The sequence below is a fragment of the Desmodus rotundus genome, chromosome 9 (assembly GCF_022682495.2).
Source record: "Desmodus rotundus isolate HL8 chromosome 9, HLdesRot8A.1, whole genome shotgun sequence".
In the NCBI taxonomy this organism is placed as follows: Eukaryota; Metazoa; Chordata; class Mammalia; order Chiroptera; family Phyllostomidae; genus Desmodus; species Desmodus rotundus.
In genome coordinates, this window is record NC_071395.1 from 110,750,742 (window position 1) to 110,775,752 (window position 25,011).

General features: G+C 58.6%; 1 protein-coding gene across 5 annotated transcripts; it reads right to left on the reverse strand.

The window, feature by feature from the left end:
• Window positions 1-58: 58 nt before the first annotated feature.
• On the reverse strand, window positions 59-24,797 carry MXRA7 (matrix remodeling associated 7). 5 transcript variants are annotated; one of them, XM_053911306.1, is made up of 5 exons: window positions 24,487-24,797; window positions 11,406-11,478; window positions 7,479-7,575; window positions 6,317-6,397; window positions 603-678 (listed from the first exon to the last, which is right to left on the reverse strand). In XM_053911306.1, exons 1-4 carry the CDS (start codon window positions 24,751-24,753, stop codon window positions 6,364-6,366), a joined length of 471 nt encoding a protein of 156 aa, XP_053767281.1. In that variant the 5' UTR covers window positions 24,754-24,797; the 3' UTR covers window positions 603-678; window positions 6,317-6,363. The 5 variants fall into 5 exon arrangements, with proteins under 5 accessions (XP_024409798.3, XP_053767281.1, XP_045046083.2 ...); XM_045190148.2 differs by lacking the exon at window positions 603-678 and adding an exon at window positions 2,116-3,331; XM_045190150.2 differs by lacking the exon at window positions 603-678 and adding an exon at window positions 3,342-4,127.
• Between the last annotated feature and the right edge of the window lie 214 nt (window positions 24,798-25,011).

Genomic DNA, 25,011 nt, shown 5'->3' on the forward strand with positions numbered 1-25,011 from the left:
GCAGTTGTTTTGTTCCAGGAGGGAAGGAGAGATTGAATTACCCTTTTTGCTCAAAGAGTGCTCCTCTGCTGCTTGCTTCCATAGTTACGGAACCTTCCAGAAATCCTTCTAAGGCAGGGTGAGAGTGTAGTGTTGTTGGACAGGACTCACAGGCCCTGATGTTCACCTTCCCCACGGCACCGTGTGTCCTGTCCGCAGCCTGTACTGGGGGCTGAGCCTACAAGCTGTCCCTCCCAGGCTGCTGCCTGCCCTGGTCTGCACGGGAGCTTTCGCTGGGATCAGAGGGCAGTCTCGGAGGGCAGCCTACGTGACAGCTGGAACCTGCCCCGCAGGCAGAAGCCAGAGGAGTCGGGGACTTTGTCCTCTGAAGACCGAAGACCTAACTCCTGTAACATCATGTAGAAACTGCAAGAATGGAGCAGCCCGTCTGCCGTACACCTCTGCAGCTGTGGGTGCGTGATCACAGAAAGCCTACAGAAGTCCGAAAGTAATGAGGGCTGGGGTCAAGGGTCAGAGCAGGGCCGGGGGGCGCGGACATCCCACCGGGTGGCGGCGGTGGCGGCCTACATGTCGTAGAGCCTGAGCTGCTCTTGCAGGTCGCCGTCCGACATCTCGCCAAACGTCTCCTTGTTGTCCTTCATGAGCTTGAAGATGGCCGCCAGCTGTTCTTTCTGCACTCTGTCGAGAAGAAAGGATACAGAGGAAAAAGCTGCTTCTGACCCAAGGCAGAGAGAGAGGCAGTGAGCCCCCAGGGCGGTCGGGACGCTCCTCTCCTGTGTCGCTGCGTTAGCTTTCCAGAACAAGAAGAGAACCAAACTCAGACAAAACCCACTCAGAGCACAGGAGCTGGTTCTAAACACTGGGGTTCTAAGTGTTGGGTTTACCCTGGAGATTTGGGGATCCCGTTATTGCTCAGGTTCTTGGTGCTCAGTTTCCCGTGACCCCTTTTCCTGTTGACCACACGTCTCACAGAGGTGAGGAGGAGGAACGTGGGCCTCACTGAGTGGCCAGGGATTGTGCGGAAATGTGTCAGAAACAGTCGTAGTTTAGAGAAATGAGCCAGAAATAGAGGAAGAAAAAACATTATGGGCTGGGAAATAGAGGTGCTTACAGATAAGCTTGGCCAAGGGGCAAGGGTTAGGTGTGGGGTTCTGCTGCCCAGATGAAGGGGTGCCTTTTCCTAGTTTGCACAAAGACACCATGTGGCCAGTGGGGTCTGTGACTCTCTTCCAGGGACCTGGCATGGCTGGAGGTAAACTTTATCTTTCTGAGGCTCCACCTTGCCACCTGGCCAGCACAGGGCAACGCCCACAAGCACAGACATGAAGGGGTGGGGTGAGACTGCAGCAGAAGCCAGGGGACAGTTTGGCTCCGGCTCGCCAGGGGACAGTTTGGCTCCGGCTCCCTCTGCCCTGGGTTGCCAGGCTGCCATGTGGCTGGGCACTGTGTGTTGGCCCCGGCTCACTGTTCTGGCTTCGGCTTCTGCACCGGTCACCGTCAGAGGATGTCAGCCCAACGGCAGGGTGGGACCCCCCACCCCTCCCTGCAGCTGGGCCTGCTGTGGTCACGGCATGTCCAGCAGAGCAGGCTTCGGCACAGCCTCCGGCCACGCGGCCCTGACGCTGCCTGGGCAGGGAGTGCCCCGATATCGTGTCTGGCACTGTCCCAACATATTCCTTCTGCTAGAGCCCCAGTTCTCCCACCCAGCAGTTGGTTTTCTGACTAGAGTGGCATCTACAAGCTGAAGTACTGAAGTCCCAAAGGCCAGCCTCTCTTTGTCACACTGGGAAAGTCACTGCTTTCTGGAGGAGGAAGAGCCTGTGATAAGCACTCTACTGTCTGAACAAAGGGCAGTATTGGGAATAGAAAGGGTGTTACTTAGCCTCTTGGGTGGACTCATAGTCCAGATGTACGTGTGGGCCCCCCCCTCCGTGAATGCAGATTCTCTCCTGTGTTTCTGGTGGCTGGGACACTTGCATATTTTTAATAGGGTGGACACAGGACTTCCGACTCTGCTGGAGAGTACCGGGCATCAAAATGAAAGGAAGCTCAAATTTTAAGGGGTTCACAGATTTTTTTTAAAAACAAAGCAAAACTAAAAAAAGCACACAATAATCAAGATCATCTACTCAGAGTTTATTGGACTGAACAAAGGCTGAAAACACAGATCCAAGCCATCGGCATACGTGAGGCTTGGCGCCTACGTTCAAAAAGGTTCCAGACAAATTAGATTACTGAACTGGGGGTAGCCACCTCCCTACTGCGTCAGTAAGAGCCCAGCCCAGGCGGGGACACTACTGCTGTGTGGGACATGTGCTCACCACAGCATGCCACCTCACGTGGCTGCGCTGTGGCCCGTTCTGCCCGGGCCCCTGAACCTGCGGTATTAGGCCCAGAGAAGGCCACTGGGGACGCAACACGCCCTATGGCATTGGGCATCTCCCAGCCTTCCATTACATGGAAAAAGTTTTTCTATAAACTTATTGCCTTAAAAAATGTTTTAACCAACATATCTAAAAGCTGTAGACTAGTTTGGCATAGTATAAATATTGCCAAATATAGAATTCCAGCTGATCTGATCATCTGGTAAAGTTCTAACTCATCTCTGAAAGTTTCTAGGAAAAAGCACCATCGAGTCATCTATTTTAAGCGAACACTGTTATTACTGCTTCGGGCAATTTGGCTGAACTGGTCAAGACGTCAGTGAAAAGGCCTCTGAGCAGCGGGCGCTGCTTTCCGCCCCCTCTGAGGGGAAAGCGAGGGTGACTGCACGTCAGCCAGCTCTGGTTCCTTGCTGCTCAGACATCAGTAGAGCGTCCCCCACCCCCGAGGGCTGAGCCAGACAGAGAACAAGAAGGGCGTGGCCCAGGCAGAGGAGGGCAGTGGGCTACCCAGGACCCGGCTCCGTCCCTTCTGTCCCCCACATCTCAGAGCCTTTCAGGGTTGGGCGTCAGTGAAGGAAAAAGCAGAAGGGCTGGGATAAAACCATCCGGATTTAGAAGTGAGGAAGCAGCACACCCCGTGGCGCGCTCAGGTGTGGAGGGTGTGGGGGGCAGGGAGCAAGAACAAACTCTTAAAACCCTTCAGCATGACAAAGCACCCCACCCAAGCAAGGAGGAGCACCCCACAGCAGGAGAGCACAGGCGTCCAGGGCCCCTCAGCCCAGGGGGAGGCCCTGCCCGGGGGTCTGCGACCCGGCACTGCGGGCGCGAGGACCTGGGAGCCTGCAAGGCTGCTCTCTGGGGGTTTCGTTTTCTCTCTCAAGCCTTTAGGACACCAAGTGGAAAAGCCTTTAGGAGCGCGCTAAGGGCAACTTCGTTACTCTTCCGTTCTGTAGAGAGAAACAGGGAGAAAAGGTCATTGATCCCACTCGTTGCATCTTCCGAACGCCGTGGAGAGGGAGGGGGCAATGGATGAGGAAGGAGAAAGGTTGGAATTGCAGAAGCCGGCGGATGCTGGCTTCCCAGACACGCGAGGGGCGCCTCGCCTCTCGTCACCTTCAGCAAGATAGTCTGTTCCACTAAGCCAGCGGGCCCCCCCAGGGGACCCGGCATGGAGGCCCAACAGCCTGCGACCCCCATCCCAAGTCTGCGTGGCATTTGGGTAACTGGGGCAGAGCCCGCGTTTAGGTAGTAGGCAGGTCACACACCGGGCACTCGGGCCTTGTGGCTGTGCTGGACGGTCTTGCCACTCCAGACTATTTCCTATTCCTGCTGGCTGGGTTTTGACCCCTTTGGGGATACTGGCAGCTTAGGACTCCATGCTCCTCCAGTCAAGGGCAACAGTGACCCCACTTTTTCTAAATGAAACACAGAGACCCAGAGAGAACGCAGGGATTCAATTTTGTCCCTCTGGCGCCCTCTTCTGGAGGTCAGAGTCAGCACGTGTTTTTAGAAAAGGACACTGGCCAATCACTTGGGGCCATATCAGGCCCCAGATGTTAGGAGACTGTCCCACAGCCAGGGTTTCTCTGCCTCTTCTCACCCTTGCCCATTATGCCACACAAAATACCGTCCACTGGAATGGTGTCCGTCAGTCCTGCGGACCTTCAGAATGGAGCAGGTGCTGGGGGCCCGGGTCCTCATCTATCAGCCAGACTGGGGTGCAGCCAGGGTTGCGTTTTTCCTCTGAACCAGAGCGGAGGAGAGCGGGTGGTGCACAGTGAGAGGAGTGGATGGTGGCGCTTCATCTTTTTCCTGCCAAACTAGGAGCCAGCCAAGCCTACAAGCTTCACTAGCTCTGGAGTGCAGGGGACATCTTGCTGGGAGCCGGGGGCACAGTCACCAGCCTGCAAGCCCACTGTCCTAGCCATACTCGGGCTGCGTGGGGCACCTCCCAGAGAAGCTGCAGTGGGAACCCAGGGAGTCCCCGAGCCAGGCAGGGGCAATGCCAAGGATGCCTGTGAGCCCCACGCCCCAGAGAGCTAGGAGGAGGAGGGCGGATGGTGACAAAGCAGGTCTTTCTTAAGCAACAGCTGCCTCTGGATTTACAGACCTCCCCACTCTGCCCCTCAGGCAGAGGAATCAGATCTGTGAGCAGTCTCAAGGGTGGGGTTGCTGAATTAAACACACAGAGGAACAAATTTGGGGTCTCCTGCTTTCAGTCCTGCTTCTTAGGGCCGTTCCCTGAAAACTCATAAACTGAGGCTTTTGGGGAATGCTGGGTAATGTGACCTCGAACAAGTTAGGCTCTAGACACTGTGTGCTGGTGGAGTTAGTGAGTTAAAGTCAGGGGCTTGCCGTGTTTATTTGGTCACTAGCTTGGAACTTGACTGGGACCTTGAATGCCAGGAAAGGGATTAGAAACAGGCAGAGCCTGGTCATAAGAATTTGCCGGCGAAGAAGAGCACACACTCTCCACTGGCGTGTGGTTTTAGGGTTTGACAGTAATATGCATGGAGTTTTCCACACTGATGCTTTCAGGGCGGTTTTCTGGGCTTAGCTGGGCGAGCTGTCTCGCACCCATCAGCGGCCCCAGGCCCTGCCAGAGCTATCGTGCTGTAGATGGAAGGTCAAAGCCAGACTCGCCAGCCTCTGCAACCCAAGCATCGCCATGCCAGGAACAGGAGCGGCTGCGACGGGGGGGGGGGGGCGGGGGGGGGGACGCAAGGGGGCCCCTCAGGGCTGCGGGAGCTGACCACATGCAGGGGCAGGAGGAGCAAGCAGACATCACAGGCAGACGTGTCGGACAGCCACAGGGAGCATGCCTGGCCGGGCAGTGATGAAAATGAACGTGAACTCCAGCCCCACCCTGGGAGGAACTGTTCAAGGGCCACAGAGTCCACCTGTCCCTCCTTCTCAGCTCAGGATGCACCGGTGATCGCTGCAGCCTTTGGGTGAGGGGGTGAGAACCCCTCACCCCGGCAGCAGCGCTGGGCACAGTCCCTGCCCCACAGAGAGCAGAGTGGGATCAGTGACCTAGAGACTCTCAGAGACCCAGTGGCAAAGACCCGCTTGGGTAACACAGGGTCTGCTGTCTGAAAATGACAGAGAAGGGACTTGCCCTCCACATCCCTGAGGTCCCAGCTCTGGACCCAGTGACAGTGTAGCCTGATAGCCCGGCCCCCACCCCCGCCGAGGCCTGGCGTCCAGTCCCCTGACTGGTCTTTCCTGCTCTAACGGCCCCTCAAGTGCACATAGTGCACACAGACTAAGGGCGCAGCCTCTGTCTCCAGGGACCTTCGAGGGACCACAGATGTGCTGTCCCCTCTCTGCCCTTTACCCAGGGGCTGCAAACCTTCCCTGTAAAGAGCTGACTCTCTGAGACTTTGTGGGCCATGGGATCTCTGTTGCAGCTCATCAGCTCGGGCCACCGCAGGGCGACAGCCCCCGCAGACCGTAGGAAAGGGAGCTGGGCCGTGTTCCACTGTCCCCAGACCCACAAGAACAGGGCTGAGGCAGGCCAGCCCTCGCTCTGATCGTAAGAACCTGCCTGGCCGGCACCTTGGGAGTGCAGGGTCCCTTCTGCCGAGCACTGTTCCCCAAGCTGTGTCAGCTTCTTAGGGTAGAACTAAAGCTGTGGCGTGACACCCTGCACGTCCCGCAGCCCCACGTGGTCCCCACAAGAGGGTGCTAGCCCCCACCAGCTGGCCCATTAGGTCCATTTGCCTCCAGGAACCTGGTGGCACCGGGAAGGGGCCTGTTCACAGGGCGGTCCCTGCGCCCGAGGAGAATGCGAGGCTTGGTGCACAGCAATGCGCATGTTCACTGGTTGTGAAGGCGATGGAGGGGAGGTTTCACCACAGCAGTCATGTTGGGGACACGCTCACAGACAGGGTGAAGGAAGCACCACTAATCTAGGAAGTCAGTCTCCTTACCAAAAGGATTTGCAAGAATGTTTGTGTCTCAGGACCTAAGGAACTTGCTACAGGGAAGTGAGGTCAGAGGTCAGCTCAATCCTGAAATACAAAGGCAGCAAACCAGGTCACACGGAGGCAGCGTCATCGCAGGGAGGAGTGGGTACTCCCCAAGCCACCTTCCCCTGCGCAGGGCCTTCCTCCACTGGGATGGCACTGCCGCCCCTCCGCCCCAGGTGAAAAGCCTCTGAGCCAGGTTTGGAAGAACAGATGACTGCTCCAGATGGGGACAGAGTGGCCTCTGACCTTTGGTGGACACTGGGTGGCTGGGGAGGGTAATGAGAGGTGGCTGAGCCTGAATAACACGCTCTACGTTCCTCTCTGGGTGCCGGGGAGTTGGGTGGCAGTCACCCAAGCCTCTCAGAGTGGCCAGACAGAAAATGCACAGCAGCCATTTCGACTCCTGCTGTAACCAAAGAACTCTGGGCCCTAGGCCACCCATGTGCATGGGGACAGCTTGGCTCAGGGTCAGCCCTAGTCCCTCCCGTGGCCTGCCAGAGCTGTCCAGCTGCTTCCAGAGCTCCTTAGCCTCTGGCAGGATGGGATGGATGGGAAATGCAGAGGGGTGCCCGTGGTGGGCAGTGGGTGCTGGCTGGGGTGGGGGAACAGCCTGATTCTAAAAATGAGAAGCCAGGCAGCTGCAGCTGCCTCAGAGCTCCACCGAGCAGAGCAGATAGGAAATGACCGCGGGCTCTGGAGTGGGAGGGGCAGGGGCGGCTGCCACACGGATGAGCAAGAAGAATCACGTTCTGCCCTGAACGATAGATTGGTTTTGTTGTGAACTCAGTGTGTAAGTGAGTAGCCGGATTTGCTCCAGGCCCTTCCCTGGCATCCTGCCTCTCTTCTCTTTCTGTGGGGGGGCACGGTGGGAGTGCAAGTCATGGGCTTGGCACCGACTCCCGGAGCACCCAAGGGGCCTGTCTCCAGGGGACATCGAACCCGGATGAATAGTGCCGGGACAGGACGAAGCCCTGGGATGAACGTGGAAATGATCATGGCCTTGCAGCTTACAGGGGGGCAGGCCTCCCTCCCCGCTCCTGTGCCGAGGGCACAGGGCGAGGCAGTAGGGCTCCCTGCAGACCCCAGTAGAGCTGAGCCGTCCTGAGGAATCGCGGGGGCCTACCTCTGTTCCTCCTCCAGTTCCTCTTTGGTCATCATCTTCTTGTACTGGTTTCCCCGCAGCTTCCCAGGGCTGTACTTGAAGGAGAAGGCCTCTCCTCCTGTGGAGAGAGGACCGGGTAAGAGCTGGCAGAAGTTTGGGCGCTGGGCCCCTCCCACAGGTTGAATCCCGTTCCCCTTTGTTAGTTTTGGAGAACCATCTCAGCCAGAGAGCCCCTCCTTCGAAGAGGAGCAGAGGGTCCCATCAGCCCAGCGCCACTGGTGCAGCCTCGGCCCAGGACAGGACTCTCGCCCTCACCTGCACCTCGCAGGTCCTCCTCCCATACCCTCTCTGTGACGTCCTGCTGAGACAGCCAGAGAGAAATGAGCGCCCACTCCTAGAATAATACGGCTCCTGCCACCACATGCTTCCCTCCCAGGGCCAGGCTACGCTGTCCACAGAGCTGGCTCTCTGCCCCTTTCTCACCAAGCCGCTGTCTGCGAGGCCTATTCATCAGAAGCCCCTCTCCACTGCCGTGCTAATTACAGTCAGACGGAGGGGGCTTATCACTGGGAAGCAGGCCATGCAAAGGCATTTGGTTCCCTGCTTCTCCGGGGTCTTGGGTCCCGTGTAGGGACCCCTGCCTCTCCTGCTGAGGTCCTCTAGTCTCACGGACTTGGGGTCCATGCCCTGCAGTCCCGGGGTGTCATGCTGGCCAGGCTCATTCTCTCCATGCCACAGCTGCCTTTGGAAGCACAGAAGGGCAGCTCTCGAGGCCTGAGGAGGGGGCAGCAGGGGGTCCGACAGAGGAAAGCAGGGAAATGTGATGTGGAGCGAAGGCAGGCGCTGGGCACACAGACCCAGACGCAGGCGGCACACGCAGCCGAGGGCAGCAAGCGCAGAAGAGACCAAGCATCCATGTGGAGAGAAGCCTGTTGGAGCGCAATGACCTTAAGGGGTCCTTCAGCCTGGCAGGTGCAGGGTACTTGGCCTCTGGCCAGCCCGGGGACAGAAGCTGAATGGCTTGTCTTACCCTCATTTCCATTAAGGCAAAAAGAACTGAGGGAAAAGCAGAGACCAGCAAATCACCCTCCCACACGGTGTATTCTCTTTCAGTCCCATTCTGGAGGGTTCACCCTGGTCTCACTCCAGCATTGGGAACCTCAAACACCTCCACGTCCTGCCTGCCAGCCTACCCGGACCTCCAGCTGCCGTCTGTCCCACGTGATCAGAGAGGCTGATGGGGGCCCACGGGAGGAAGAGGCCTCGGCCTCTCAGATTCTCGTTTTCTCTCGGCCAAACCAAGGAGGTTCTGGATGCAAAGTGAGAACCCAGCCATTTGCAGTGAGGGTTGGCTTGCCTCTTACCAACACCATGCCTGGGGGAAGGCCGGCACTGGCACACTCATGGTCCAGTGGCTCCTCACCCTATGCCCCAACTGCCCGAGGGCGAAACCTCTTGTTTCGGAGCAGTCACTATTTCCGCGCAAGGGTTAGCTTGCCTGCGCCCGTAGCGGAGGTTCGTGAGCACTGTTCGAGGTGCTGGGGCCACAGCAGTGAGTAAGTAGCACAGCGAGCAGAGAGGAGTAATGAAAACACCGAGTTTGCGGCTGGTCACGGGTGCTCGTGGAAAGGACAGCAGGGGGACAGGCAGGGGGGTAGGGAGGGCTTTATAGAGCCAGCAAAGCAAGGAAGCCTGGGTGGCGCAGAGCCAGGGACAGGAGGACATGGCCTTCCTCTGGGTGAGATGGGGCTCCATGCGGAGACAGGCGACTCCCTCCCTCCTCACTGAGATCCCCACTCCCATGGGCCAGCTCTTCCCTCCAGGCTGATCTCTGGACAGGGCCTGGAAGCACCATTCCTCCTGGTCCCTCGGAACCAGGAGCTTCTAGCAGCACAGGGTGTGGAGAGACGGCGTCTGGGGTCTAGGAACTCTGCTGAGTGACGCGGGGCCACTGTTTGAGGGCCTGGGCCTTTGAAGTCACACTGAGCTGCAGACTCAGAAAGAGCTGGCCGCCGGTGCTCGCCCCTGGACCTCAGCAAGAGGCAACAAAGAAAGCTGGTTCACCTCCACGTCGCTGTCAGTGTGTTGCCGTTTTAGAGAAATAAAACTTGAAAAATGCTGCCAGCTGGATTTCAATTTATGGGGCATGTCTGACTAGTTTTATATTTTCCGAGCCAGGGAGATGTAAAAAGGCTTTCATGTGATCACATGCGTGTACCAAGTGACACATAGCCATTTCCAGTTTTGCCAGACCAGGAGGGCTCTGCGTACAGCCCCTGGGGAGGACGGGCTTCCTCCTGCCTCTTTTGTGAATCCACGGTGTGCTTAGGGGACAGAAGTCAATTAGCCCAGGGGCTGAGCTGCTCACAGCAGAGAGCCTCACAGTCCACTCATGTTTTCTTCTACCAGCTGGGGCCTCAAACCTCTCCTCCCCCTCCTAGACAGAGCCCACTGCGGATGGTTGGGGGTGGGGGATTCCAGGGCAGCAGTCCAGGAAGGAGGGAGGCCCAGGGACTGGGCACAAGGCTGGAGAGTAGTCTGTAGACCACTGGCCCAGGGGCCTCCAGCAGCCTCAGCTTTTGTTGCCTGTGTCCCCAAGTCACTAATAGGACCCACTAACATGACAGAGACAGACCCTGGGGCCACAGTTTCTGCAGACAATCTGGGACAAGCCACAGCTCAGAGGGAGAGCCACTAGAAGGGGCTGAGGTCCACCTCACCCACACCCCCCACAGCCGCCTGCCCTTCCCCTGCCTCTGAGGCTGTGTTGACAGAGCGGACAGCCCAGCCCTGCTCCCCCCACACACACTGGCCTTGGTTACTGCATTCCTGCAACCCTGTCTTTCCAGGGCTCCTGCCAGTAGTCGATTTAAAGTCACAGCAACAGCCTCGCTTTTTAAAAATTATGAAATATTTGCCTGCCTGGTGTAGCTCAGTGGATTGGGTGCCAGCCTGCAAACCAGGGGGTCACCATTTTGATTCCCAGTCGGGGCGCAAGCCTGGGTTGCGGGCCAGGTCCCGGGTGGGGTCGCACGAGAGGCAACCACACACTGATGTTTCTCTCCCTCTCTTCCTCCCTCCCTTTCCTTTAAAAAAAATTATGAAATGTTTCAAACATGAACAAAAGTACTGCAGTAGGTCCACGTACTTGCTGCACACATATAACAAATGGTGGTATTTTGCTGTTTTGCTTCAGGTTTTTTAAAAGAGAAATGAAACATGATGAATGCAGCGGAAGCCCCACCCGTGCTGGTTCTCTTTGTCCAGGGACTGCCCCTGGGTGGGCGGCCTGGGCAAACATCACTTTCCATGGGGTCGAGTTTTGAACTGGTCAGTTTCCTCAACGTTCCTGGTCACTCCCTTTCTCATCTCCCGGCCGCCTGGAATCTGATGGCCGGGGAGGCCTGGCTAGTCAGCAACAGCTGCTCAGAAATCAGGCGTTTCCTCCCCCAGGGCCTTTATTCTGCAGAAAGCACAGGCGGCAGCCCTGTGAGTGACTTCAGTCTCCAAAACAGAGATTGGAGAGGTGGGGAAAGAAACGGGAAATGCATAAGGCTGTGCCGAGAGGGGGGTTAAGAGGCTCCTCAGGAAGCAGGTCGGGGTGCTCAGTTCATTTAAGAGATGGGGCACCTGTATTTGGACCCAGCTCATATTTTATAGGTGGAGAGGCGGAGGCTGAAAGAGCCAAGGAGGTGTACGGGGAGGTGGGTACAGAAGGTGGGGTCGGCGAGCGGGCTCAACCTGGACGTCCTCAAGACCACACGGGGCTCGATGTCTCAGCCCTTCTCCCTTATTCTCTCCCCATCCACCCACTGCTTTCTTGCGGCTACTCAGATCCTCAGCAGGGGACCAACCCCAAAGGCCCACAGCACAGCCCAGCATCTGTGGCCAGAGAGAGGGGACTTGGGAGGGGCGAAGGGGTGTGGCCCGGAGGCAGGGCCTACTCACCTTCTTCTTCCTCAGGCTCTGCTGGGGGCGGGTCTTGCTCCCCGACCTGCTCCTGCTCCTGCCCCTCCTCCTCCTGCAAGACAAGGAGTACCCCTCAGCGCCCGGAGTGCAGGACGGTTTACTCCCCAGCACCTGACCCCTGGGCCCTGTCTCGGGAGACATGTCCTGCAGCAGCATGGGGACCAGAAGCGAGTGACCACCCTGGTGAGGTGGGGCAGTGGTGGGCAGAATGTCGGGGAGAGAGGAAGGGACTGCCAAGGGCCAGCCTGACCATGAGCACATCCGGGAGGATGGTGCAGGCCATGGTCAACAGCCGTGGAAACTGCATGATGTCAGCGCAGACACTGTCTGGCCAAGATGAGGGAGGGGGAGACTCCAGGCCGAGGGACAGTGTTTGTCCTTGTGCCTCCGTCCCTTTTCAGCTGGGCGCTGGTCGAAGGATGTGAATGTCATTCTGATGAGTAGAATAGTGGAATCCCACGCCCTCACTGCAACGAGGAGAGCGGGTAGCTTCTCTGAGGCCGAAGCAACCGGGTCCCACAGGGAAGCTGCATTTATGGTCACAGGCTCCGTCCGCCTCTGCTTCCTCTAACGTCGCTTGTGTCCCTAACCATTTTCCCAGAACCGGAGCTCTGCCTCCTTCAGCCCAGTTCTCGCCCACACACAGATACAATGAGCATGTGGCTGGAAGGGACATCCCAGAATGGCCCCGGGGGAAGGAAGGAGTGACTTCAAGTTGCAGGAGTGTTGGAGGATGAGATATGCCAGTTGCTCCAGCAAGGGGACCGGCCACCCGAGGAACTGTGACTTAGAAGCCCAGTGGGGAAATACCCGCAGGTTTAAGACGGGAGACGAGCACCAATGGGCTGCCCCTCCATAGAGGGGCAGCCCAGCAGGCAGACCCAGAACCAGGCTTTCAGGGCTCCAATCTGGGGGTCTAGCCAGAGTCGGCAGCCTCAGCAGGAGCACTGAGCGTCAGGCAGGCGCCAAACTAAACAGAGCGAGCGGAGCTGGGAGGCAGTGCTTGCCCAAGCCCAAGAGCTAGGGACTTGCTCTCTCTGGGCCCACACAAAACGCAGTGGGGGAGGTGGGCAGCAGACCCGGCAGGCCCTTCGCCGCGGCACCGTCTTGGCAAGGGCGAAGCTGCCCTGCTCACCAGTCCGCACCTGGGGCTTCCGTGTCCAGGGACCTCTCCGATTTTGCACCGTTCTGGGGGGGTCACAGCGGACACACCCCTGTGCCTCAGCAAACCCACTGCCAGGCACGCTCTGGACTGGAAAACCTGGGCCTTCACACAGTGACTCCGATCGTGCGCAGCAGAAAAGAAAACTGGAAACAGCTACGTGTTTTCCCGAAGGGTTAATGTGTTAGGGTTAAGTATGTTTGGGTAATATGCTCACCGAAATGTTAACGGGTTAAATATATTACCAGGCACATGGGCCACGCAACACCGAGCATTACAAAGGAGGCAGCCTGACGCAGTGACATGAGAAAGCAACCCTGAGGGTAACTCCCGAGAGGGAGCGGCAGGCAGCAGCCCGGGAGAGGGACGCGGTCTCTCTGGCGCAGGCGTGACAGCGGAAGTGCACGTACCTGCTCGTAAGTGCAGAGAAGACGTTTTCTGCAAGGACTGCAGCTGCCCTCGGGGACGGGCAGGGCAGCCTTTACTTTTCATCTCACCCATTTCTGTTTAATTTGGATTTTATAAATATGCACGAATTACTCTTTACATATTTTTAACATGCTATACGTGGTCTCTGAATGGTTGAAATTGGGCTAGTGTAGAGTTTTCTTTATTTTAAGTAAAGAAAGAGACAAACAGCCATTAACCTGTCCAGGGCTGGGCCCCGGGAAATAGCTAAATACTGAGACTAGAGGGGAGGTCAGGTCTCCAATTATGTTCGAGGCACATGCAGATGAAGAGGAAAAATTACAACAAGACCCAGCACAGTCTCTGTCCAGAAGGAACTCGTGGTCTAGCAGGCAAGACACGCACAGGTAGCCCAAAAGCCACGGCAGACCTGTCGTCCCCAAAGGCCACGGCGTCAGCTGGCCTGCCAACACCCTCCTGGGAGAGGCTGGTCTGCGTTTGGATTTCTCACTTGACTCCTGAAGCGCGGTGCGCTCTGCGTGGTTGTGCCCCGGGAGGTGGGCCGCAATAGCAGTCTGGCCATTGCTACTGTCGTTCTTTCAAACGTGCAGCTGATCTTAGTGTGGTTTTACACTTCAGTAACTTCAGAAGCACAAATGCTGCACACACACCCAAACATGACATTTGAAAGGTTATTCACATTTTCAGTGTACTGACGTCTCTTACTCAAATTCACGTAAGACCACCACCTGGTACTGCCCATTGCTTCGGCTGGTTCTCAGACTTTGAAAACACAGTCACGGGCTGACGCTGGTCAGCGGCTGAAGGGACTGCCTTTGTCGCTTCCCCCTCACGAGGCCTGGAGGCACATGTGACAGTGTGGGCGTGGGGACCTCAGGGGAGGGCGGCCAGATGCCCACAGCGCCCCTGGGAGAGGCTTCCCCTCCCCAGCAGCCCGGCCAGGTTCTGGCACATGCGCAGAACTGAAATGGAAAACCTGGCTTTCAAATGTCAGGAAACTAAGTGTAAAAGGCATTTGAGTAAGTAAATATTCAACAGATGTGTTTTGTAGGTTTGTAGCATTTACACTTCTTAAGTTACTAAAACTGCACTAAGACTTTGAGGGCGCCCCTGCATCCCAGGATTAAGTTAAATATGAATAGTGTGGTGTGTGTGGTAGAGGTAGGTAGTGTTTTACAAGTTCTGGTGCAGTTCTGTCACTCTAGATACACGAGTTCAATCCATTTTCCATTACGAGACTCCATGAAGCGCCGAGCACCCTGTAAAGCGGCCGCGTACTGCCTCCCGTCCACACAGAGGCCCCTCCTTGCGGAAGGTGCCCTTTGAAGCCCGTGGTCCCGGTGGGAAGTGCCGGCTGGGGTGGTCTGCCCTGCCCCTCCTCCGGCCAGCATGTGCAAGTGACCCAGGGAACCGCCTTCCCCATGGGGACAAGGGAGCTCGAGTGGAGAGGCCCCAGAGGCTGTCCCACCCCTCTGCCCCTGTGTGCGGGCCACTCAACTCCAAGTTCCTATCTCCAATGGCCAGGGAGTCCCGGCCACTGTCACTGTCCACTCACGCGCCACTTGGCAAGCCCAGAAGAACATGGCAAGCTCTTCGGGCTGGGCAGGCGTGGAGGGATTGGGGGGTACTGTTGCATACTGTTGCAGGGGGTGTACTGTTGTGTCAAATCCCAGCGGGCCAGTGGTTTTCAAGCTGTGCTCCGTGAAGGCACCCCAGGGCCTTGCATTTATCTGGGTTTCTTAGTGGGCTTTTAGAGAATATCAGAATAACGGAAAAGATTCCCTTATTTTAAAAACAAGAGTGCCGATACTGGCCCTAAGAGGCAGAAGGGTGGGTTTCAGAAACTGCGACTGAGACCAAGATGGAAACCCTTGTGGGAGAAGGGGCTCTGTAGCCTGGGGCCAGTGCTCCTTGCCTCAGAATAGTGGGCCTGGGCCTGAGAGCAAAGGAAAGAACTAAAGGAAAGCATGCACACAATGCTGGAACTGCGCTGCCCGAGCTGTGTGCTGAGGCGCTGTCATTAGGGATTTTACCTTCTCACCATCTGACTGCGCCTTCCATCTCCAGTCCTTTGGCATGTGTGGTTTTGCACGCGTGTTCTCAGAAACACATGATGTGTGCAAGTGACACAGAGGGGTCTAGGAAAGGAGCTCAGCTGGGCCTCAGGGACACAGGAAAGGCCTTGGGGTGGGGCAGGAATTCTGAGCTGGCTCTGAGAAGAGACTGCCGGGCATGGAACATCCTGGCTTTTCCGGTGACTCTTCGGAGTCTCGTGTGATTGGAGGGTGGGGAGTGGTCAGGATCACAGGGCAACCTATGATAGGACGAGGCGGTGAGGGGCCACTGGGAGCTTTTAAACGGGGAGAAACAGGATGGGAGCTGCATTTTGGAGCCGTACATGGGAATGCACCGGCAAAGGGCAAGGCCGGAGGAGGCAGGAAGCACTCTGAGAAGGGTCAGTGCTTAGGTGAGAGATACGAGAGCCTGAACTGGGAGGCTAGAGGAGTCTGGGCCCCACCTTGGTGTCTGTGGAATGAGTCGGAGGAGGACTGGCCGCAGGTGCCCAAAGGCAGTCCCTCAGGACTGCGAAGCCTGGGTCCCACTCTTGGAGAGTCCTGCTCTCCCCTGGCCCGAGGGGCAGCTGCGCTTGGCCAGGACCGGGCCCTCTAGAGGCAGCCTGAATGCAGCCACTGCTGGGAGGGAGGGCTGACGGCAGACTTCACAAAAAGACTGTCACTGCTCATCGCTCACTGATGTCCTGGTCATGAGTGATGCGCGGTAGCCCGGAGTTACAGGCTGAATTGTGTCCCTCCCCAGGTGCATATGGTCGGGGCCTAACTCCCAGTGCCTCAGGCTGTGACTGTACCTTTTGAAAGAATTTTTATAAGAATTGATTTGAGCCCAAACTGACAACAGTGGCCTGGAAACAAGATCTGAAATGCTCCCAGCCTGTGGCTGCATTTGGAGACGGGTCTTTAAAGAGGCAGTTTACGTTAAAATGAGGCCATCAGAGCGGGCACGGACCCAATCCAACTGGCGTCCTTATAAGACGAGGAGGTTGGGACGCACGGAGAGACGCCGGGGATGCGCCCGCACAGAGGATGGACCACGTGCGGACACGGGAGGAGACGGCCACCTGCAAGCCAAGGAGAGGACTCAGGAGGAACCGACACCTTGACCTCAGCTCGGAGAGAAAGTAAATCAACACAATGAAAACTGTGAATTGGTGACACCCTCCGAGACAGACAGCTGGTGGTGTCCTGGCCCCCAAAGCAGGCCTGGGCCAAGACCCAACCCCAGTCACCCCACTGAGCAGTCCCGGCAGTCTGTTATGGGGATGGCGACTGCTTTGAACTCCTTGGTACAGCTTTTCCTCCAGTGGATGTGGGGGGTGAAGGGGGGGGGAGCACAGCGGAAGTGCCATCTGACACCTCCCCAAGTGCCAGGGGCTCAGTACCAGGTAGGTCCCTTGGAGACCAAGAGGGGAGGGGTAGCAGAGGGGACAGGCAGGTGGCTGCAGGGCACAGAGGGACTCAGAGGGAGGCTTTTAGGAGCCACTGAGAGCCCAACACACACCCTGCAGGCAGCACACTGCCATTTATGGCTGCCCTGGCTGATCCAGCGCTGGCCCTCAGCACTGAAGCAGACAGGGGAGGGACGGAGGAGGAGGGAGACAGAGAGATACAGATACCTGTCTGTCTGTCTGTCTGCCTGCTGAGGAGCTGGCTCTGCCCTAGGGTCCTGCAAACAGGATTGCTGGGACCCTGTGACCAGCCACCTGAGCTGCCTCCTGCTCCGACCGCACCGCCCCCGTGGTTGATCTGGGATGATTTCAGAGGCCCACATCTCCACTAGGAAGGCGGAGCGGGAGGCCTGACTCCCATGGGAATGTCTGCCCTCCCTCTCCTGGCGCAGGCTGGGACGGAGATGACAGGAAGCTCTCAAACAGTCTATACACAGTACCTGCACTCCCGGCAGCCTGGGAGGGGTCCAGTAGACCCCACTATCTCTGGAGGGTCCTAGATGGGCACCAAGCACAGCGAGGGGCAGGGGCTCCCAGCTCCCGCAGCAGGCTGACGGGCCTGATAGTGCTCCCTCCTTCCAGAAGGATTCCATCAGGCAATCGGGCCATTCATCTCTTGCATTCAGAGGGGAGCGTCGGCTTGGTGCAGAGCTAGCAGAGAGAGTGCTGGCGCCGGTGCGGTGCTGGTGGAGGTCACGGCGGGTTCCCTGCACACAGACCGTCCCATCAGCTCAGCCACCACAGGCTCCACGCTCAGGCAGCTCTCTCATTCTGTACTGGCAGCTGGAAAGCACGTCCCTGGTGCCAAAGGAACTGATGTCTTCCTGTCCCAAACTGGCTTGCTCTCACCTCGGCAGTTTTTCTGTGGTCACAGCATCCTGGACACTTCGTCGTGGCCCAGGACAGTGGACTGAAGCCCGACATATCCTTTCCGTTCCCACTGCTCCGCTCTCCCCTGCCTTTGGAAGGTCTCTGGGACTTGCCCTCTCATTCGCACCCTGGCCGCCGTCATTCCGTGCCTCGGCATGGCCCCAGGTCCCGCGCCCACTCGCCTCCAGTTCATCTCCTCAAGGGACACCTTAAAGTGCCAAGTTTCCGAGGCTTTTCCTGCTTGGAACCTCCTAACGACGGCTGCCATGCTCAGTTCAAATACTCCCAGCTTTCCAAGTCCTCCTGCTTCCAGATTCAGTGAAGTAGTCCATCTCTATTGGTTACTGGGTATGCCATGGAGTGGGAAGGTGAGCTGGCACCTGGGGTTGTCCTTGGGACCAAGGCCTCCTTCCGCACAGCATCTGTCCTTCCCCACTTACCTCTGGACCCCCACCTGCCTGCACCTGGGTGGGGCCTCTGGGGTTGCTGGGTCTGGCTTGGACCTTGGCTCATCCTGAGCTGTTTTTATCCTCACCTCGGTGGGCAGAGCCCAGGAGCTCCCTGGGGTACTGTGGGGGCTGCAGCAAGGAGGACGGGACAGGATAGGGGCCCATCCCCCCCAGAGCAGCTCTGTCTTTGCTTTGCGTCCTGGCCTTCCAGCTAAGATCGAAGAGGAGAAAAGGAATCCCATGCTTTTAAAAATGTCGATAAAACCTTTGATGAATTGCCAGTTATCCTGTCTCTGTTTGAACACTTCTAGCCGTGGGGAGCTCACTACCTGCCAGAGCAGTCTGCCTGCGTGGGGCATAACGCACAGCTCTAGAGCAGCGCTGGCCGGAGGCCTGGGGCGCGAGGAGAAACAAGCAGCCCGACAGACAGGGAGGCAGCCCCACCTTTGACAGGAGCCACAGTGCCTTCTTTCTTGTCCTTGTGGAAGCTCGCTCGTTCACGAAGCCGCTGTGTGCCGCAGCCCTGGCAGGAGCTGGGCAGGGGCTGTGAACGCGGCAGGCAGGGACCCTGTTCTCACGAGTGGACTTGCCGCTGTGCCGACAACGCCACTCAAAGAAGGGTCAGGCGCCAACACTGCACGTCCACGACAGTGGTCGAGGACATGGAGGCCCACAGGGTGAGGGGAGGCGATCCTGTGAAGCCTGAGCAGGGAAGGGTTCGCTGGGCGGAGCACAGAGCAAACGCCAGGAAGGCTCAGAGGGAAGGCTCACGCAGGTCTGGTGCGTCAGAGTGCTGGGCAGGCCTTGGTGGCTGCGGCGGAGGGGCAGGGGCAGCGAGGACAGGAGGCAGAGCCTCGGGGTCCCACCCGGGGAAGCGGGGAAGCATTTGGAATTTACTCCATGCCATGGAAGCCACTGGAGGGCTGTAACAGGAGGATGTGAGATCCGGTTTCCAAGGTCAGGCTGGCTGCTGGGTGTAGCGTGGGAGAGAGGCAGCAGGGAGGAGGGGGAGCGAGGGTCCAGGCCATAGGTTCTCGGACAGCTCAGGCGAGTCGTGGAACAGGCAGTAGAGCCGGAAAGATGGAGAAGAGGGCCCGCATTCAGGAGGTATTCTGCAGACAGAGGTGCCAGGACGTGCTGATGGAGAGGCAGTGGGTAGGGAGGGGAAGGAGACAGCAGGGAGACACTGGGCTCTGGGCTGGCGCAGGAGCTCAGTGTGAGCTGAGGGTGGGAAGGGGGGGCGGAAACCAGGCTCTCCTCAGACTTGTTGGTCTGAGGTGCTTGTTCCAGCAGAGGGGAAGTGGCGGGGGAGGGGGGGCACTGGCCTAGAGGTGGAGCTCAGGGAGAGGGTGGGCTGGGCGTCCTCAGCTACTGGCCAGGAGGACGGGGCCAGCGTGCTCCGGAGGGCAGCACCTGTGCTGCGGGCCCCGAAGAAGGCTGGGACCTTTGCTAGGGAGGGGAAGAGCTGGGGCCCTCCTTTACCAGGGGAGCCCCTGCCTCACGGGGCGGGGCGGGAGAGGCTGAGACTTTGTGTTCACGCACGGTGCCCAGGCCAGTGCGGAGCCAGCCTGCGGGGCCACGTGGTCAAGTGTGCAGACTACAAGGACTGTCCTGGTCTCCAGCCTCATGTCCCCCCCCCCCACACACACACACTGTCTGTCCCTCAGGTGACCAAGCGTGCCACATTCAGTCCTCTGGGATTAATGGGCTCTGACGTCATTCCCACAGAGAGCGTTCAGAGAACATCCAAGGCCTCACAAACAGCCTGGGGCAGTGGTCCGCCCTCTCCTTGACCCTGATGAGTGGATGCGCTGCGGCAAAATGTTGGATAAGCAAGTTCCTTGGATTCTTGCGCTGGGCTTCCTTTGGACTGGCTCATCTCATCAGGCATTCCTGAGTGCTCCCACCTCCCTGGCCGGGGGGTGGCCGTGACTGCAGAGCATCTCTGACTTCCCCTCCAGTCCTGACGGAGCCCCAGGCCACCGAAAGCCAGCAGGCACTCTGTCAGGGTGATAGTGCCCTTCAGGGGGAGGTGCCTCGAGCAGATCAGAGCCCTGCCGATTCCTCTGTTCTCTGCAGCATCCGGTGGCAAACGCGTATGGGCAGCCCCAGGCTGTTCCGGAAATGCTCCGGACACCAGCGCTCTGGCAGTTCCCAGGAGGGAGGCCCACCGTGGTCAGGCCGGCCTCGCCCCTCCTCCACAGAGCTTTGGGAGAGAGCAGGGCTACGAAGCAGAATCTGTCTAAAAGGGACTGAGCGCCACATTTTATTTCTAACTCTCCAAAGCTAGGCAGCTTCTTTTTTTTTTTTTTTAAGATATGTTCTTTAAAAATTCATTACTTCTAAGCAGAAAACTGCCTGACAGCTAAGTTTTCTCTCTGAAAGAAAGCACAAAGCTCACCATCAGGAAAGCCCCCAGCCTTCTCCTCCCATGAAAACAGATCATGTTCTGAGCGTAAGCGACTTCACAAAAGACGCCCCCTGGTGCTGCTGAACAGGACCTCTGTCCACAGCCACCCCCCCCCCCACCCCGCCCCTTCCGTTCAGGACGCACACCGTTGGAGGCCGTGTGGTCGCTCGGTGCCGTCCTGTGTGCTGTTGGTCCCCCCACTTACTTCCGCCAGTTTGCTAATCGGTCCACTGTCCTACACCACAGACCTGCGGACTGTCTCCATCCAGTTCCTCTCCTGTACAGGCTATTTGTGTCGCCCGGAACTCACACGTTGAACTCCAAACCCCTCAACGTGACGATGTGTAGGTGTGAAGAGGGGGGCATCGGGAGGACGTTAGGGTTCAGCGAGTCAAGAGGGTGGGTCCCGTTGAGGGGGTCAGGACCCTTAGAGAAGAGAGCAAAGCTCCGTCTCTGCTGTGGAAAGACCCCGCAAGGAGGCAGCTGTCTGGGAGCCAGGAAGAGCAGGAAGAGAGCGCCCACCAGGAGCCAAATCTGCCTGCGCTTTGACGTTAAACTCCCAGCGCCCAGAACTGAGAAACACATGCCTGCGGTTTCAGCCCCCCAGTCAGTGACATGTTACTAGAACAGCCCAAGCTGACTAAGACAAGGTTCCACAATGGTGCGAACGAAGGCAGGTACCGACTGGGCCTCCGCTCTCTGGCTTCCGCTTCGTTAGGAGAACACAGAATGGGGCCACGCTGCTGGTGGGGCAGGGGAGGCACCTGCTCCTCGCTCATTCTGGGAAGGCTAGGGGCTCTGCACCTGTGGGGGGTGGGCGGCACACCTGTGGCAAGAAGGCAGGTGAGGGTAGGGGGTGCAAGAGGGACCTAGCTGCAGGATGACTTTGCAAGGCGACCCAGGGCCCGCTGCTCAGCAGGGACAATGAGGCTGTACTCCCCACGGACGAACAGCACTGGGGTGTCCAAAAACCCAAGCCCCTTTCCTGGGAGACTCCCCACTGGGCTCCTTTTGTCCAGCATGGTGTTTTGAAAAATTCCAAACCTACAGGGAAGTTGGAAGGAAAGGATAATACAATGAGCACTCATACCGGTCGCCTGGAATCACCGATTGTTAACACGTCCCCATCTTTGTGCTGTCTCTCTACACGCACCCACACTCATGTGTGACTGTCTGAACCATGGCCTGTCACCCCTAAATGTCTCAGCCTGCATCTTCCTGAGAACAAGGACATTTTTCTGCGTAACCGCACCTCCAGAAATCGCACATCGCTACAATAAAATGATCTCATAGACCGTTCACTTGAAAAATGTCCCAATCATCTCCTGAATGTTCGCGGTGCTCCCCACCCCCACCCTAACCCAGAAGCCCATCAAAGACCAGGCGCTGCATTTGTCTGTCCTGTCTCTCGGGAGTCTCCTTCAAGCTAAAAGAGTCTCCTGCCTCTTTTGTTTGGTGACGCGGGCCAGCTGCTCCGTAGGAAGTCCCTGATCCATGTTTGAGTAGAGCCAGGACCGAGGGTCACGGTGCCCCCGTTCTGGCACAGACGCAGCGATTTAACTCCAGCACTACTTGAATGCCACTTGACCCTCCGCCCTTGGCCGCTGTTTGGGAACCCTCAAACGCAGCCTTCCTAGAACCCACGCCGCCGGCAGAAGTCTGGCAACCCTAAAATCCCAGCCTGTGTCAGCACAAGGAGCACTGGCTCCCTGCCTTCGCAGTGGCCGCAGTTCTCGGTGAGTGGGGGGCACGCCTGCAGCGCTCGCTCGCTTCCTCTGCTGCCCATCCCACACCAGCCCGGGGGGAGATGGAGAGGAACAGGTTCGAACGCTTTCCACTCGGCCTCCCTGCCCGGGCCTGGCTCATTGCCAGCATGTCTTCAGTCCATGCTCAGTGTCCCAGCCCGCAGGGGCCCCCAGCACCAGGGGACACTTTCCAGCAACCCACAGCCGTGTCGGAAGGCTGCTTCTTTGGGCTCCAGACCCTTTTCCATAATCGGCTTTGTTGAGTTGTGGCAGCAGCTGCCCTAGGCTCCGGGGGGCTGGCAGGGAAGGGAGCCGATTGGGATTAGAAGGGATGCAGTTAATGGAAAAGCAGGGGGAGGGGAGAGGCGAGTTAAGTGCTGCTCTCAGAGAACAGTGACTTCTTGCTCCCTGCTCCCCCCTGCTGCCCTGCTGGCCTCACCCCTGCTTCCCCTGACCTGAGTTATTTCCCCCAGGGGTGCTTCTCGGGGCGTTTGGTGATCAGGAGGCACTGGGACCTGCTCTTGAAATGCGCAAGTGTATTTCCAGACAATTTCTTAGCAGCTTCCTCCTGGGCTAACCCCACCACTGGAGGGCAGGGGAGTGGGGGGACAGTGGCTGTGTCCCCCAGCACCCGAGTCCAGGCCCTTAGGCTCAGCAATGACTTGATGGTTGCCAGTCAGAGTTCCGGGGCACTGGACAACTCAGGAAGGGCTGGGGACCTGACCCCAGAAGGGAAGGGTGAGCCCGCTGAGCGAGGAAACTGCCTGTGACCTCTGTAAGGTGCCCCCCCCCCCGCCCCGCCCCGCCAGGACCAGGACTCGCACCCTCCCACAGAGGCAGGCTGTTACTGAAACAGCAGTGCCGAACCCACCGCATCAGGAGTCACACTGCAGAGAGCCCAGGGCCTGGGAGGGAGTTCTCTAAGAAGTGCTGTAACCTGGAGGATTGAGACAGGGCTGGGCGCCACTAACGGGCATTTTAAACTAAAGTCTAGAAGCTGCACTGGGCGAAGATGGGCCGCCGTGGAAACTGTAGGAGTGGGGCTGACGGAGAGCAAGATGCAGCCGGAGAGCAGCCCACCCTCCCCATTCCCAAGGGGCTGGAGCACAGGCAGGGATCCCAAACACGGGAGCAGACTCCACCGGCCACCACCACCAGTGACGTCAGCAAGAACAGCAGGGCCTCAGTTGCCCCTGGAGAACGCCAGCTCCTGGGAAGCCGGGACCACTCTCTGTCCCGGGCTGAACACAGCAGCCCCCCTTGGGCTGGTTAGAACCAGCTCTATTGACACAATTAGTCACCCACTTGTCAAGCAAAGTGCCGGCTCTGAGGGCGTCTGGTACACTCACTCTGCAAAGATAGAAGCTTCTGCGTGGCCTGGCTGCCTCCCCGCCGCCCCTCCACGGGCTCTCTCCAGTGTAAGCCATTGTGTCCAGCAAAATTCAGCGCTGGCAACGCACCAAAGCCGCTTGCTCCAGGTTTCTACCACCCTGGCTGTCCTCCCAAGAGCAGGAGCTCAGGAGAGAGAAGCAGGCATTCTGATCAGACCTGGGATCAGAATGGTGGCCCAGAGGGCCCATGGTGCTGAAACGCAGGGACGGCGCCTGGGCTTCCGCCTGGGGAGCACGTTTCCAATCTAAGGAGGGGCTTGGGCAAGTGTATGGGGCTGGGGGTGGGGGTGGTGAATGTAGGCGAGTTACCAGACACCTCTCTGGGTGCCCTGAAGCAAAACGGGCAGGGCAGAGCTAGCTGATGGGCCGAGCTGACGGATGTGGCTGGAGTGGGCTTGGGCAGCCCCAGGAGGGCGAGTGTGGGGTGCTCAGCTGGGCTGCCGGATTTTCATCTGGCTTCTGGGCTCCACACTGGCCAGGCGGATCTGCTTTCCCAGGGGAGACCTGCTAGGGCGCAGGTGCAGTTTGAAAACGACAATAAGAATGGCTGCGACTGTCCGGTGCCTTGTCTCTCAGTCCCAGCCCACGCAACATGACATCACTGACTCTGGAATCTGGCGTTCAAATTGGCCCACAAAGAAAAGGCAGCTTTCCTTTCTTTTTCTAAGTATTATTATTTCCCAAGCAAGACAACTCTATGCCCGCCTCGAAATAAGCCACTTGCACGTGGATTGGGAACCCGTGGGTGGGAGGGTGGGGCGGCTGTCCGGAGAGAAAAGCTGCGGCAGAGGGAGCTGGGAACCGGGCTCCGGCTCGGGAAACGCCGGGAAGAAGAAAGCAAGCAAAACAGCGAAACTACTCCGACAGGCTCGTCTCTGGGCGTCACTTTTCTGGGGCAGGACCGTGAGTTTGCTCGCCCACCCTCCCTTCCTACCGGACGCGGGCTCTCTCCTCCCTGCGGTTGCTCTGCTCGAGGATGGGGGCCTGGTTCCCAGCTCCGTGAGGGGCAGCAGGGGCGGCGGGAGCCAGGGGAGGAACCGGGCCGGGGTGAGGAGGGGTGCCTGGGGGGCCAGGTCCGTACCTGCTTCGCCTCGGTGGCCTGTTCGTCTGCCTCCGCTGGCCCCGCAGGCTCCCCCGGCTCCTCGGGCACGGCCGCCGGCTCCTGGGCCCCCCGGCTGGTTAGCGCGGAGGTCCCGCTGGCCTCGGCCCGGGGTGCGGGCTCCAGGGACGCGCCAGCGGGGTCCGAGCTCGGGGCCGGTGCGCGCCGCACCAACAGCCAGGCGAGCAGCAGCGCCAGCACGGTGGCCAGCGCGGGTAGCGCGGCCAACAGCTCCGCCGGCGCCTCCATCGCGCCGCGGCGGCTGGAGTGCGCGCCCACGGGAACCCCGAGGGAGCCTCTGCGCCCCGCCCAGCCCCGCCCGGGGTGGAGCCCCACGTTGCCCGGCCCCTGCCCCGATTTCTCCGCCCCCTGGGGTGACAGACCCTGGGGACAGGAGCCCTGACCCTTCGGGAAGCGCATCTGAGGCCAGAGGGGGCCAACCCTCCTTTGCCCCAGGGGGTGGGGGAGGTGGGGGGGGCCAGGCCTGGAGCTTTGAACACCGGACAG

Excerpts from the sequence above, each read along its gene's own strand:
- MXRA7 (XM_024554030.4), bottom strand. The coding sequence starts at position 24,753 with ATGGAGGCGCCGGCGGAGCTGTTGGCCGCGCTACCCGCGCTGGCCACC. Across the intron at positions 7,576-11,405 it reads AGAGCCTGAGGAAGAAGAAG|GAGGAGAGGCCTTCTCCTTC; the intron begins GTGAGTAGGCCC and ends CTCTCTCCACAG. Across the intron at positions 679-7,478 it reads GAACTGGAGGAGGAACAGAG|AGTGCAGAAAGAACAGCTGG; the intron begins GTAGGCCCCCGC and ends TCTTCTCGACAG.